Source organism: Pagrus pagrus, assembly GCF_965226575.1.
Source record: "Pagrus pagrus genome assembly, chromosome: 3".
NCBI classification, from domain to species: Eukaryota; Metazoa; Chordata; class Actinopteri; order Spariformes; family Sparidae; genus Pagrus; species Pagrus pagrus.
Window position 1 is genome coordinate 36,539,172 of NC_140187.1, and position 16,485 is coordinate 36,555,656.

The 16,485-nt window shown below is 41.6% G+C and overlaps 1 protein-coding gene across 1 annotated transcript in view; it reads left to right on the top strand.

Annotated features, from left to right (window-relative positions):
• LOC311253685 (dihydropyridine-sensitive L-type skeletal muscle calcium channel subunit alpha-1-like) overlaps positions 1–16,485 on the top strand; it is a 344,036-nt gene that overhangs the window by 112,439 nt on the left and 215,112 nt on the right. The window contains exons 21-23 of the mRNA XM_084347719.1: positions 5,639–5,726; positions 5,819–5,926; positions 6,053–6,105. Of these exons, the coding sequence (XP_084203845.1) occupies positions 5,639–5,726; positions 5,819–5,926; positions 6,053–6,105 (249 nt within the window). The remainder of the gene's footprint in view (positions 1–5,638; positions 5,727–5,818; positions 5,927–6,052; positions 6,106–16,485) is intronic.

Genomic DNA, 16,485 nt, shown 5'->3' on the forward strand with positions numbered 1-16,485 from the left:
ACAATACAAGATTTCAAAGGAAATTGTGGATACTGCAGCAAGCCACCTGTAACTGGTTGCATCCATTTGACCAATATCAGATGGTTGCTGTCTGTTACCATTGTGGAATGACTACCATACAGACAGTGACTGAAATGACCTCAGTTCTGTTAAGGTTTTGGGTACTGGCCACGTGGTGAGGCTGGAAATTTTATCTGGATCTTTTCCAACACCATTGCAAGAAACCACATGCCCTAAGTAACAAACAGATCTTTGGAAAAGTATGGACTTTTTTTTTGGGTTCTTACTTACAAAACAAATTTACCACTCAATATTTTGTTTCCGTCGGTGGGCGGCTCCTCTGATTGGCTAGTGTGCTTCCTTGCCCTGTGCTCTTCAACATAGAACTTCTTCCGTTTGATAATGTCGACAAAAATATTACTTTATTTTAGACACTAGCAGACACAGAGGTCCCTAACGCCCAAAGTCAAGACTGACCCGGCTTCAAATAAAAAGAATAGTATTCATAATCATTTGAAAATGAGAAGTTATGAAGTTATGATGACTTCAGTGCAGTTGGTGTTTAGCCACAAGGTGGCGCAGTTGTTACATGAAGAGTAGACCTCAGGGCTTTACTACGAAGGAGGCTCAAAATCTCCAGGCTCTATGTTCATAATCCGGTTCAACAAAACCTAAAGCCCCGGTCAGAGCTAACTGTATCACGACGGTGGTCATTGTCCGGCTCTGAGCTTTGTGCTCTGTGTGCGTTCACATCAAAAGAGCTGCGATCGCGGGCTGCTGAGAGCTGTGAGAGCTGTAAGAGCTGAGGAATAGGAGTGATCACAACCAAATATGAAAAGAGATGAGGCTATTTTTTCATTTCTGACAGCTGAACATTGCGCATCTGTTAACCTTTATCCATTTACAGTAAACAAATCTTTTTTTCTTGTTGAAAGATATTTTATATTGTTTTCATATTATTCTTTACTGACGGTGATTACAGAATGCGAGTGTGTTATATTGAAAGTGAGGCTGGGTGTGCCTATGAATATAGGCTACAATGAGTTTTTTAAGGTGCTGTACAAGCAAATTATATTGTCACTCTGTACAATGACAAAGAGTGTACAGTAGCAGGCTACTGTACACTATAAACAAATGATTTTGCTCTTTGCTCATTTATGTTCAGTTATGACAGTCATTTGTCCTATAGCCTACTTAATTGTATCACTTGGAATATGTTATGAAATGGATCTATAGTATAGAAATTTGCTCATAACAGGCCGGCTGGAATACAAAGCAAACTTACCTCTCTCAAATGCACATTCATGGAAGTCTTGTATTGTCATCCCAGGACAAAACACAAACAATGCAGTTGTAGGAGCCAGATTGGTAATTTTCTTTGTTTATGAGTGTTGTACACATTTGTGCCAGTAGGTGGCAGTATCTGTTTAGGCCATTGCTTTGTTTCTATATAGGTAGGTGGGTTAATCAGCACAGGTGCGCACGCTGGGGAATCCATACGGTTTTTGACCGTGCCATGGCGTGTAACGCCGCAGGTCAGAATATTGTGTTATTGTGATAGTGAAGTACCTATTATATTATTTGACTCTGCTGTGTGTAGCCTAATAAATCCACAACAAAGAGAAGTAATGCTTGGACATTTGCTGTGTTATGCACTTACACCGGAATGCGCCTACATCTACACTGGCACGCGTACAAGCGTATAATATACAATAATATACATCTTTAAATGCACAATAATGAGTCATTCAGAGAGTTATTAAATGTTATTTAATGTTATTTAATTACACAGAAACCACATGGCAGGTGCTATTTTCTCATCCATAGGCTACTCTAAGTATAGCAATGTGAGGGTTTCATACATGTTGGTTGTATCACTCTTCAGGAGGTGTCCTTACTCTACCTGTAGTGAATGCTTTCCTGAAATTAGTGAGTAAGTAGAGCATACTTTCCCTGGAAGTACAGACTAAAAAGGGGTTAGGGGAAAATCCTAGAGGAAACACTGCATATATTTTGGAGAGGGGGGTCGAGTAGGCTATGTGTCGTGTAAGTGTAAACAGTGAGTTACTTTTATCTGAGGAGCACACGTCATAATTGTGAAGTGTTTTTCAGTTGAGCTTCACTGACTGCACAGTGTGCAAATTTGTTTCATTTTTATTATATTTGGCAGGGACACAGTATTTTTTGTACCAGATAATGGCTAGAGAAGCTTAGTTATTTTCATACGTAGTCCCTGGGTGTGCCACTCACAATGACACACCACCTGTACAGTGAGAAACAATTGTTGCCTGATGTGCTATTAAAAAAGTTGATTAAGAGTTGGGCCTACGAGCATGATTTGTGACACCACAGTTTAGAAGCCAGTCCTGGTCCAAGATTTAATGTTCAGAAGTGTGATGTGTAAACCTGAAGTGTACAATACAAATGCCTACGATTGACTATAGTGAAGTACATTAGGATACGTGCACAGAGCACAAAGCTCAGAGCCGGACAATGACCACCGTCGTGATACAGTTAACTCTGACCGGGGCTTTAGGTTTTGTTGAGCCAGATTATGAACACAGAGCCCGGAGATGTTGAGCCTCCTTCATAGTAAAGCCCTGAGGTCTACTCTTCATGTAACAACTGCGCCACCTTGTGGCTAAACACCAACTGCACTGAAGTCATCATAACTTCATAAGTTCTCATTTTCAAATGATTATGAATACTATTCTTTTTATTTGAAGCCGGGTCAGTCTTGACTGTGGGTGTTGGGGACCTCTGTGTCTGCTAGTGTCTATAATACAGTAATATTTTTGTCGACATTATCAAACGGAAGAACTTTTATGTTGAAGAGCACAGGGCAAGGAAGCACACTAGCCAATCAGAGGACCCGCCCACCGACGGAAACAAAATATTGAGTGGTAAATTTGTTTTGTAAGTAAGAACCAAAAAACAAGAAAACAAGCTGAACTTTTGATTTTCGTTTTTTGCCCAAAAACGAAAAATCGGCCTGTTTATGGGTTCTGCTTGTCTCAATTATTTCCAGAAAACAGACTAATAAAACGTACCTTGGTCATGGCTGACAGTGTTGGGAAAGTTCGCTTTCTACATGAACTAGTTAAAAGTTCAGTTTTATTTTAAAATGAACTAGTTAAGTTCATAGTTCCAAAAATGAACTAGTTCATAGTTCTTTTTTTTTCAATTATTATCAGCTATTATTTTTCAAAATTATTGCCACAGCCCATATAGAACCACAGACAGCAATTATTTTATCAGTTTTAACACTGAAACTGCAGGTCTCTGACAATATACTGCAAAACCAGGTTGTCCAGCTGCGGCTGGGAGATAAAGACAACAGAGCCGCTACTGTACACCGTTAATGCGATTAGGGTGGTAGAGGATCTGTTGTGGCTCGCCGTTGCCGTGTCTTTTGATTTTTTATTCACTCGCACATACCTTGAAAGGCTAGCCGGATGCTTTAGTTCAATGTGGCGTTTCAGGTTTGCTGTTGATGTTGTTGATGTACAGAGTTGCTTCTTGAAACCCGGCGGGCAAAGTTTACACAAAAAGGTAAGATTTTTCCCACCTGGATCATCACTGACCTTTTCATAAAATTGTTTTAAGAAATCATGCGAGGATGCCGTATTAATGGTGGAGGCAGAGTCTGAGGTAGTGCTGCTGTCTTCATTTGTTTTTGCCTCCATGCTTTGCATTTGCGACTCTGTTGTGGCTCGTGTTGCCAGATTGGGTGTTTTTCCGCTACATATTGAGGCCTGTTTACAGTGTGTTTTAGCCGGGTTTTCGCCTGGAAGGCTCTATCGAAATCTTGCACTCTCTTGAACGCCATAATGAATGCATTCACAATAACATTCATCAGGCAGACATACAGTACGTTCAGTTCACATTCGCCCAAAATATGAACAAGTTCATGAATGATCGTTCACTGAACGCATTCAGGCACAACACTGGTGGCTGAGAACATTTTGTGGGACATTGATGTACTGCTGCAGCCCCTGAATGCCCTTCCTGAATAGCTGCATTTAGTTTGATCTGATGAAGCATTCTTCATGTCCCACATCTGTTGTTTTTGTTGAAGCTGCTTTTGTTGTGTTTTTACAAGATTTGGTTGGCTGCATTATTGCCAGGACATAGCAATGTGACCATCATCACCACAACATCATCAACACGCAAAATGTTGTTGTCTGTTTCTGAATGAGTAACACCAATAATTATTACAGAACTTGACACATAAACCCCTGACTGCTGAATAAAATCCATCTTAATACAAAACCATATTCACATTTTAGTAGTCACAAAACTTATCAAAACCAAAATACAGAGGCACTCACATTTATTAGTTTTTGGTGTGCTTGATATTTACTGTAGACTATTGGAGATTAGTATAGCTGAATTAATACACAATTACAGAAGTTTATAGTTAAAGTTATTAAAGGTCACTAAAAATAATTTACGTTTACAATCTCTAAATTATTATTTGAGATTTACATTTACATTCTTACAAATGAATGAATTAATTTGTGAAAGTCGCAATTTCCTAATCAAAGTAAATACATCCTTTACCAAAGGCTATACAGCAACAAATCATATACTTTTCACATACAGAAAGAGTAAATCAGAATTCAAGAAGGGCTAGCTAAAAAACCCACACCATAAATAAATAAAATACACAGTTTCACACAGAATGCTCATTGGTCTTAAATTAGCAGTTTCCCTACGGGCGTTTTGTATTGCAGCTGGCAGGAGCAGCGCCAGCAAATCACACCAAGTGCTATGCTAGCATGAGTTCTTTTATGTAACAAAATTAATAATGTATAAGCGTAACTTATTGATTAGTGCAAAGAAGCTATTTTTAATCAATTTTTGAGGCCGTTCAGTCCATTGTCTGCCACATGTCAACCAGCCAGAGTAGAGGGAGGAAGAGGAAGTGACCTAGCCTAACCCAGATATTTATGATTTGCAATCAGTCTGGCATTCATTAAGTTTTTATTAGATTGTTAACCTGGGCTACACTAGTCATCAATACTGGGCATTCATTGCTGCAGATCAGCCTCTGAGCATTGCAGTTTCTTGTCATTTCTGCTATGACATCAGCAAGTTGCTGATTTACAGTATAAGATGTCGACCATATTATCTGCCCAGAGAATTCACCACTGTTTTTATTGTTGCCATGTACATTCCCCCAGAGCACCGCATCATGTGGTAGGCCGCGTTGCCAGATGAGCTGAACACATTTTATGGTTGCTTTGATCTCCTCAACAAAGACTCAGATGAAAAGCCTACTCTGCTTTAACAGAACCAGTCAATGTCAGTGACGAAAGCAGGTTTGAGAAGGATCGGTCCATATAATATACCTAGCCATGTACTAAAAGCATGTGCCGATCAGTTAGCTGAAGTTATAACTGACATTTGTAACATCTCACTGCTCCATCCTGCCTCAATACAGCTATTACTGTTCCTGTGCCTAAAAAGGCTTCTGTGTCTAGTCTTAAAATTAAGGGAGGAGAAAGAGATCTATCACATCAAAAAATATATAATCCAAGGTCATGACATGCCATTCGACTAAACAACAGTATATTGCCATGGAATGAATATGATACATAAGTAAGCATGGTTAGCTTGTGTTTGTATCATCCAGATCCAGTGCCATCTCAGTCGTGAAGATTCTCAGAGTGTTAAGGGTACTCCGGCCCCTGAGGGCCATCAACAGAGCCAAGGGGCTCAAGGTATGATATATCTATGAAAAGACTTTCCCTTTTAAAAATGGCTGAATAATGACCTGATTTATCATCAATTTGTAATATCTCTGTCTTTGTAGCATGTGGTCCAGTGTGTGTTTGTTGCTGTCAAGACCATTGGAAATATTGTACTGGTCACCATGCTACTGGACTTCATGTTTGCCTGCATTGGAGTCCAACTTTTCAAAGTGAGAAGAGTAGGAAATAAGATGTCACACTGTTGCTTGGCACTATATTCGATAATCTGAATGAATTATGTATAAAGTACCTTGTCTATCTGCTTTCCCATAAAGACACTTTTGTTGCCTTCCTAGGGCAAGTTCTACGCCTGCACAGATCCTGACAAAATGACCGAGAATACATGCAAGTAAGGACTTTATTTTATTCATTTGAACTTTGATGCTGCGTTATGCTACTAAGGCCCTATTTGTTTTTTTTTTATATCTGGAATGCTCTGCAGTCTATGCGGTTTGTTGCTCTGTATGGTGATGGTGGTGATTTAAACTGGTGGGTGGGGGACCATTCAGTTCACAAGGCACATCTGACAAAATAATTTGCCACATTATTTAAGTTCCACATAGCTGTTTCCAGGGCTTTTAACTGCATCTCAGGTCTTCATCAGCTGAATGAAGTTTCCTCAGTTCTCATCATATGAGAGCAAGACTGAACTTTTGTGTAACACCACATTTGACAGCTGTGTGGAACACTAACTTATTATTGTTTTTTCATCAAATGAATCACACGTTTGAGGGACTATACAAGCTCAAAAACTCATGGAACTTTGTGCAGGACATCACTTTTGGTGAAAATGTAAGTTTTCTATTGTTCTTTCCATGGGCTCAGCAAATTGGCTTGCTGGTGTCCCATAAAGGGCAGCACCCTAACATGCCTGACCTAAATGTATGATATTTGGTACATGTGTATGACACCTAGATCTACAAAAGGGTGTTTTGGTGCTATAACCCAGGAAGTCAGCCATTTTGAATTTCTTTTTTTTTTTTTTGCCATTTAGCAAATTCCTCCTACAACTTTAACCAGATCAACTTCAAATTTTGTGCAATCTTAACACCTTGAGTCGAAAGTTGAACAGAACGTTGCTGTGACTCGAATCTGCCCCAAACGTCACAGGTTTAATCAAGCCACTTCTGAATCAGTTCTATACAGAGCAGCAAGCAACCCACATCGATTGGATTTCTGCCCAAAAGACTGCTAAGAAGCTCATCAGTTCAAGTAGGTATTTTCTGGTTGAATTTAACAATTCATACCAACATTCTGGAACTACTGTGGCTCACCCGGTCACTTTCCCTTTATCCTCTCCCATTTAGGGAAACTGATCACCATGACCAGGGGGAAAAGCTGCATCTCCTAAAATGTGATTAGAAAGGCTCATTGTTCTCTCTCTTCACCCCTCTCATCCCACCCATTATTGATCAGGATCATACTTTTTATGACCTGTCCCGCCTGATCCATGGACTGACATCCGCGCACACACAGAGGCCCTTGACAGGCTTGTAATCAAATCAAATCAAATCAAATCAAATTTTATTTGTATAGCCCAAATTCACAAATCACAGTTTGCCTCAGAGGGCTTTACAATCTGTACAGAGACGACACCCTCTGTCCTTCGACCCTCGATTCGAGTGAGGAAAAACTTGCCCCCAAAAAAGGCCCTTTTAACAGGGAAAAAAAAATGCGGAAGAAACCTCAGGGAGAACCACAGAGGAGGGATCCCTCTCCCAGGACGGACAGACGTGCAATAGATGTCGCATGTACAGAGCAGATCAACGAGATCACAATGTATTCAATTGTAAGCGATGGTTGACAGGAGTGAAAGTACATAAAGATGTATTACAGCAATAATAATGAAATGCACATGGAAATGTGATTACTAGTGATAACAGTAGTAGTGATTAATGGTAAGGATAGTATGTAGTAATGCATTACAATAATAGTAGTGGAACGTATGTAACAGAGATGTGACTAATATTAGCGACAGTAGTGGTGGGTGTCAGGCAGGGTCATGGCAGTAGGCGCATCCACGATCAAGCAGGGCCATAGCAGTAGGCGCATCCACGATCAGGCAGGGCCATAGCAGTAGGCGCATCCACGATCAGGCAGGGCCATAGCAGTGGGCGCATCCACGATCAGGCAGGGCCATAGCAGTGGGCGCATCCACGATCCACGACCCGGGCGCGGCCAGGATCCATGGGAGCCTGTAGGACTAGAAAGCACAAGGACTCCGGGGAAGAAGTAAGTCAGTGACATGCAGAGATGGGGCATGTATACAGGCATAATGTATACAGATGGAGAGGAGAGGAGAGGAGAGGAGAGGAGAGGAGAGGGGAGGGGAGAGAAGCTCAGTGTGTCATTGTCCCCCGGACTAGGCCTATAGCAGCATAACTGGCCCAGCCCTAACTATAAGCTCTATCGAAGAGGAAGGTCTTAAGTCTACTCTTAAAGGTAGAGAGGGTGTCCGCCTCCCGGACCAAAACAGGAAGATGGTTCCACAGAAGAGGAGCTTGATAGCTGAAGGCTCTGGCTCCCATTCTACTTTTGGAGACTTTAGGAACTACAAGTAATCCTGCGTTCTGGGAGCGTAATGCTCTAGTTGGGTGATAGGGTAGTATGAGCTCCTGGAGATATGATGGTGCCTGACCATTAACAGCTTTGTAAGTGAGGAGAAGGATTTTAAACTCTATTCTTGATTTTACAGGGAGCCAGTGCAGAGAGGCCAATACAGGAGTAATATGATCTCTTTTCTTAGTTCCTGTCAGTACACGTGCTGCAGCATTCTGGACCAGCTGGAGACTCTTTAGAGACTTGTTAGGACAGCCTGATAATAGAGAATTACAATACTCCAGCCTGGAAGTAACAAATGCATGGACTAGCTTTTCTGCGTCTTTTTGAGACAGGATGGGCCTGATTTTTGCAATGTTACGTAGATGAAAAAATGCAGACCTTGAAATTTGTTTTATGTGGGAGTTGAAGGACATATCTTGATCAAAGATAACTCCCAGATTCCTGACAGTGGTGCTGGAGGCCAAGTTAATGCCATCCAAACTCGCTATATCATTAGATAATGCATCTCTAAGGTGTTTAGGACCAAGTACTATAACTTCGGTTTTATCTGAGTTTAACAGCAGAAAATTGCAGGTCATCCAGGTCTTAATGTCCTTGAGACATGCATGGAGTTTAGTAAGCTGATTAGTTTCATTTGGCTTTATTGATAGGTATAACTGTGTATCATCTGCATAACAATGAAAGTTTATGTGTTTCCGAATTATATTTCCTAGAGGGAGCATATATAAGGTGAATAGTATGGGTCCAAGCACGGAGCCTTGAGGAACACCATGACTAACCTTGGTATACAGGGATGACTCATCATTAACATGTACAAACTGAAATCGATCCGATAAATAGGACTTAAACCAGTTTAATGCGGGTCCTTTAATGCCAATTAAGTGTTCCAGTCTCTGTAGTAGAATGTGATGATCAATGGTATCAAATGCAGCACTAAGATCTAGTAAGACCAGGACAGAGACAAGTCCTTTGTCAGAAGCGATTAGGAGGTCATTTGTAACTTTCACCAGTGCCGTCTCTGTGCTATGATGTGCTCTAAAACCTGATTGAAAATCCTCATATAAACTATTTTTATGAAGAAAGTCACATAGCTGGTTGGCGACTGCTTTCCCAATGATCTTGGAGAGGAAAGGGAGGTTGGATATAGGTCTATAGTTGGCTAAAGCTTCTGGATCAAGATTAGGCTTTTTAAGAAGCGGTCTAATTACAGCTAGTTTAAAGGATTGTGGTACGTATCCTGTTAATAGAGACAGGTTGATCATTTCTAGTAGAGATGTGCTAATTAAAGGTAAAGTTTCTTTCAGCAACCTAGTTGGGATGGGGTCTAGGAGACAAGTTGTTGGTCTAGATGAAGAAACCATCGAAGTTAGTTGGTGGAGGTCGATGGGAGAGAAGCAGTCTAAATATAAGTCAGAATTTACAACTGTTTCTGAGGTTCCTGTGTTTAAAGATACAATAGTGCCAGTTGAGGGCCAAGCGATGATGGATTTTGTCTCTAATAGTTAAAATTTTATCATTAAAGAAGCTCATGAAGTCATTACTACTGAGCGTTGTAGGAATACATGGTTCAGTAGAGCTGTGACTTTCTGTCAGCCTGGCTACAGTGCTGAAAAGAAACCTGGTGTTGTTTTTGTTTTCCTCTATTAATGACGAGTAATAGCTTGCTCTGGCATTGCGGAGGGCCCTCCTATATATTTTAAGGCTATCTTTCCAGGCTAAGCGGGATTCTTCCACGTTGGTGGAACGCCATTTCCTTTCAAATTTCCGTGATGTTTGCTTCAATTTGCGGGTATCCGAGTTATACCAGGGTGCTAACCTCCTGTGTTTTATAGGTTTCCTTTTCAGGGGGGCAATAGAGTCCAGTGTTGTTCGCAATGAGCCTGCAGTGCTATCAACAAGATGATCGATTTGTGAGGAACTGAGGTTAGCGGAGGAGTCCTCTATTATATTAAGACATGGCATTGAATTTAGTGCCAGCGGTATAATTTCCTTAAATTTAGCTACAGCACTATCAGATAGACATCTAGTGAAGGAGTTTTTGCCTAATGGTGTGTAGTCCAGTAAAAGAACTTCAAAAGTTATTAAGTGATGGTCTGATAAAAGAGGATTCTGTGGAGAAACTGTTAGATTTTCAATCTCGATACCATAAGCTAGAACAAGATCAAGGGTGTGGTCAAAACAGTGAGTTGGTTTATGTACACACTGAGAGAAGCCAATAGAGTCTAGTAGTGAGATAAATGCAGTACTAAGGCTATCATTAATGACATCCACATGAATATTAAAATCACCTACAATAATTACTTTATCTGATTTGAGGACTAGACTTGATAAAAACTCAGAGAATTCAGATAAAAATTCTGAGTAAGGACCAGGTGCTCGATACACTACAACAAATAGAACTGGCTGTAAAGTTTTCCACGTTGGATGTGAAAGACTCAGAACAAGGCTTTCAAATGAGTTATAATTTAATTTAGGTTTAGGAATAATTGACAGACTTAAGTCATAAATAGCTGCAACACCACCTCCTCGGCCGGAGCCTCGAGGAATGTGAGTATTAATGTGACTGGGTGGAGTGGATTCATTCAGGCTGACATATTCTTCAGGATGCAGCCAAGTTTCAGTAAGACAGAATAAATCAATATTACAGTCTGAAATTAAGTCATTTACTAGTACAGCTTTCGATGACAGGGATCTGATATTTAGGAGTCCGCATTTAATTCTCTTGTCTTGTTTTGAGATTGCAGAGTTGCTGTTAATTTTTATTAGATTTTCATGCACAACTCCTCTGCTGTGGACTTTTGATTTGATTAATTTAATTAATTTAGGTGGTCGGTGGGCAGACACAGTCTCAATGAAGTTTTGGGTGTGCAACTGATCTAATGGAAGCTCAGAGAAGCGTGTAAGACTGCAGCTCTGCCTCCTGGTCTCAACTCTGGGTTGTCAGGCTGGTTGTTGGCTAATGAAATGGGTTAAATTTCTAGAGATGAGAGCCGCTCCGTCCAAAGTGGGATGGATGCCGTCTCTCCTAATGAGACCAGGTTTTCCCCAGAAAGTCCGCCAATTATCAACAAAGCCCACATCGTTTGCTGGACACCACCTCGACAGCCAGCGGTTGAATGATGACATGCGGCTGAACATGTCATCACTGGTTAGGTTTGGCAGGGGCCCAGAGAAAACTACGGAGTCCGACATTGTTTTGGCATAGTTACACACCGACTCAACATTAATCTTAGTGACTTCCGACTGGCGTAGCCAGGAGTCATTACCGCCGACATGTATTATGATCTTACTATATTTACGTTTAGCTTTAGCCAGCAGTTTCAAATTTGATTCGATGTCGCCCGCTCTGGCCCCTGGGATGCATTTCACTATGGTCGCTGGTGCCGCTAACTTCACGTTTCGTACTATGGAGCTGCCAATGACCAGAGTAGGTTTCTCAGTGTGTGTGTCGCTGAGTGGGGAAAATTTGTTTGAAACGTGAAGTGGCAGGTGGTGTAACGTGTGCTTTGGCTTGGTATTATGCTTCCTTCGTTCAGTCACCCGGCTGCTCGGGAGTTGCCGAGGGACGGCTAGCTGAAGCTACGGTTGTTGTAATGGATTGGTGCATTAGAGACCTGCTAGCCGATGCCAAACGTTACGCCTTCCAAAGCAGCCCGGAAATTGTGGCTGCCCTGCTCATGCTGATAGATAACTACCAGATCACAGTAGACCTGATACAAGGCAGTCGGGGAGAGAGTCTACGACCAAGCCAATCTTACCCGAGAGGAGACAAGCAGGCTGAGGAGGTGTGACAAGTGCTGTTTTTCCATTGCATCTGCCAGCTTGGCTCTACTCGGTTTGACTCTCGGCACAGCAGGGATTTGCATTTCAAAAACAACTGGGCTACCTGCTTGAAGGTGTGTCTTAAACCAATGACACCCTTGTGCCAATCCCTGCAGTGCTATTGAAAACACAAAGTGGCTCTGCTCATTCAGTAACAGACATGTTTAATTTCCTATAACTTCTTCACAATAAAAGCCTCCCCGTTATTAAGTCATTTAAAAGTCTTTATTATGAAGCAGCATTACAGGAAACATTGCTTTCTTGTCAGCAGTAACCAAACATGACTCCCAAAATAACTGGAAGCGAACACGAGGAAATGGTAAAACACAGCAGATGTTTGAAAGTACAAACAGTATGAGAGAAACTAAAGAGCTGATGTTTGAAGCTACAAAAGTACTGAGAGCTGAACACACTGACTTTTAGAAACTTATTTCTCTCAGGTTTCCTGCACAGACATGAGTATCAATTTGTAACACACACTTGTTTGAGGGGGAGACAGGTGCTTGTTACGGGTTGGCCACAGTAGCGAGACATCACCGCAGCCCACCTGGAGGTTGGGCTCGGCTCAACTCAGCTCAGTAAAACTGGTGATGGAATAACAAGTCACTGCAGCTTGGTTTGATGAGCTAATAAAGCCCTCAGGCTCCAGCCATTTTGTGTCTACTCTTGCTCAGACCAAAGGATACTGGCAGGTACCCCTCACAGAAGCAGCCAAGGAAAAGACAGCCTCCATGACCCCTGTCCTTAGAGCCTTATGACAAGCTGACCTGACAGCCAATCACAAAAAGTGTCACTCAGGCCCACTAGAGGCAGAATATCTTGGCTACACTGTTTGGAGGAACAGTGTACAGTGTACATGAGCTCCTCTGCATGAGATGACAAAAAAGTCTCCTCACATCATGTCACCTGGAATGCTGAAGCAGAGGAAGTGTAGACTACCCTTTCAAATGCCCTACTTGCCAAACCAGATCTGAGTTTACCAAACTTCAGGGAACGATTTGTCTTCCAAGCCAATGCCTCCTGGTCATGGCTTGAAACAGTACTGTCCCAGGTCAGAGGAGGTGAAGAAAGCACAGTGTCATACATTTGCTGTAATTTGCTAAAACATAAACAAAATTATTTTACAATAGGGAAAGAATATCTTGCAATTAAATAGGCTTTAACCAAGTTGCAACAGTATCTCCTTTGTTGGAAAGTTCACCCTGGTAACAGACCATGCACTGCTAAAATGGCTCTCAACAGCCAATGCTGCAAACAGAGCAGAAAGCAACCAACATCGCTTGGATTTCTACCAAGAGAGTGCTAAGAAGAGTCTTCAGTTCAAGTTAGACCCCTTTCCCTGTTAACTGGAGAATCTATTAAAGACACTTTATTTTTCAAGGCATCTGTCTAAGCCTCCTATTTTGTTGTAAGTAATGCCACAGGGTCCCCTGGGTTGCCACAGTTTCTGCAGGTCTCTTTAGCAGAGGTGGGAATTGTGGAGTCATCAAGTCATCTCCATGCCATGTATTTGTTCTGTTCATGCACTAAACCAGCTGAGTCCGATCAGCACAGCTCTTCAGCCAGGAAGGTGAGCTAATTAGTGAATGCACCTGGTTCAGTGACTGAGCAGAACAAATACATGGCATGGCGATGACTTGATGACTCCACAATTCCCACCTCTGCTCTTTAGTTTCCTCAAGAAAAGTCTTTATATGGTATTAGATCAGCCTCATTCCATATTTACTCCTGCTTGCTATAGGCAGTAGTGTTAGCGATAAAATATATTTGTATACACCTCAGAGCTAAAAGTGCTATAAAATTGCTGTGCAATCATTTTTTGTGGTTTTTGAGTTGGTACCATCAAAACTAGACTCTTAGAAGTAAGGGTGCTAACTAGAACCATAAAGGATTCTTCTGCTTGTACTTGTATCCATAGATATATATTTAAAGGCTAGATGTCTCGTCCGCGTTGCTGGCCAACGGAGTCGAACGTCCGCACATGGCGGCCATCTTGGTACAGGTAGCTCGCTCACCCATAACATTGTGTTGGTAATGAAACATGTACTTTTTAAATAACCATAACTTGCTCAATTTTCAACCGATTTTCAAATGGTTTGGTTTGTTATAAACGTTAAAGATGTATTTATGACACTGCATACTTATGAATAATTGAGGCTTTGAGACGAATAACTATACAAGTCCATATTTCCAATTTTGAATGAAAATATTTTTACACAAGAAGAGGTTGAAAGTGGATGAGTTTTGAAGAGGATTTGAGGATTTTCACATTTGCTTCCGTATTATTATCATTTTTGAAAAGCTTAATATTTGAAAAAGTTGAAAAGCCAAAAAGCTTAACAGTTCAAGGCTGAAAGAGCTTAAAAAGCTGAACATTTTGATAGTTGAACGGTTTCTATAGCTGAACGTATGCAAGTAGTAGCAGGATGAAATTTGAAAAATTCCCCATAAGGATGAATGGGAAAACGCCTCCCAAACACCTGCAAGTTTTGAAAGAAATGTAGTGGTTATCGCCAAAATATGTATATTTTCAGAAGGAGGGGACATTGCTGAACTCTGTGATGTGTTTTTTATTTCTGTTGAGTAAAAATTTAGGGAGCTAGAGCGAGAGACAAAACAGGTACAGTCTGCTCTCCTCCAGAAATGTAGGCTCAAAATTAACATTGCGGCTTATGGGGGAGTTGCTGGAGTGCTTGTCGCTTGAGGGCTTTTACAGCCAAAAGTATAAGTCCTACATCTGAAATAAGACCATCATCTGAAAGCCAACAAGATTTCTTACATTTCTATGTATATATTGTCCATGTGAAGTAAAATATGTGGGACCGAAATCAAGCTGAAGAGAATTTCTTCTAAAGTTTTTACAGCTGCTCTCCACTCTAGCGATTATGTCACGCACTCTAGCTCACGCAATACACACCCATTATAAACCCAGAAGACGAGCTAAAAATCCTTCAAACTAACCCGCAGATTCCACTGGATACGGTACGGCTGCGTTACGTGGCGGAGCCGATCCGTAGTACTCTAGTCTATGAGCTAACTTCCACCAGGTCGCTGCGCTGCGTGTCTGCTGCAGCCCTGCGGAGCAGATACGCAGGACTTCTATTCTGGAGGACGCCGCAACACAACGCAGCAATTCAGCCGAATTTAGCACAGAGCAGACAGGAAGTCAGACACGAAACAACAACAAGACATCCGGTTGATTTTCTAAATAAAACACTCCGTGTTGATACAAACACAAAAACCTCAAAAAAGAGACAAATACGAGCTCTTCTTCTAATCCGTCGGTCAGGAACACTTCGTGTTGTTGTGTTTATAACACATACATATATCTGCAGTCGTGTGTGATTATGTAATTATCGCGGGAATTCCTCGGTTTCGTAACTCCAGCTGATCGGCGGAGCTGCGCCATGGCGGACTCAAAACGCAGCTGGTGGGGGTTGCTGGACGAGAACGACGGAGCAAATTCGTACCAGAGCCGTAACGCAGCCGTACCGTAGCCGTACCGTATCCAGCGGAATCTGCGGGTAAAACTGTGATAATTTCTTCGAAAAGAAAAGATGCGATTTCAACATGTTCAAGCATCCAGAAATATAACCATGTTAATAACGTTTGTAAGAAACCAAACTGTTTGTAAATCCGTCAAGGTTTCAGCGAGGTAAGAGTATTAGCGTTTGTGCAGATCACTGACCTTACCTCAGGTTACCTCAGGTTCCACAGATACAGCCAGAAAGCTAACCTGTACCAAGATGGCCGACCTGTGATGACGTTCTAGACTCCGCCGTAAGACATCTTCCAAGGGTTTCATTTAGAACCCCACCTAGAGCCCACCAAGGGGGTTCTACCAAGGACCTTTTCTTATCCAATGGTTTAATCTAGAACCCCATCTAGAGCCCACCCAGAGAGTTCTACCGAGAACCCTTTCATATTTCAAGCGTTTCATCTAGAACCCACCCAGAAGGTTCCATTAAGAAACCCTTTTACATTCCAAGGGTGTCATCTATAACCCCCTTGGCTTCAATCTGTGTTACAATGACCAATGTTTAAATTGAGAAAACATTCAAACAATTTTTAAGAAGTAAAACATCTACTTAAAAATCTTGGAATAATGATGGATAAGGAGGGGAGACTCTCTGAGGGTAAGCCAACAGAACAGGAGAGACTGTGTAGGACCCAGTGGAACAGGTCAAAAGTGAGCATAGGACCCATGGAATCAGCACCATGACAGACAGGACACAACCCAGACACATCAATCTGTCCTCAGCAGGTGAATTCATGTAATCTTCAGCAATGTTGACATAGAGAGAGGGAACAGAAAAAAGACAGTTAGTAGCATCAGGCCAAGGTC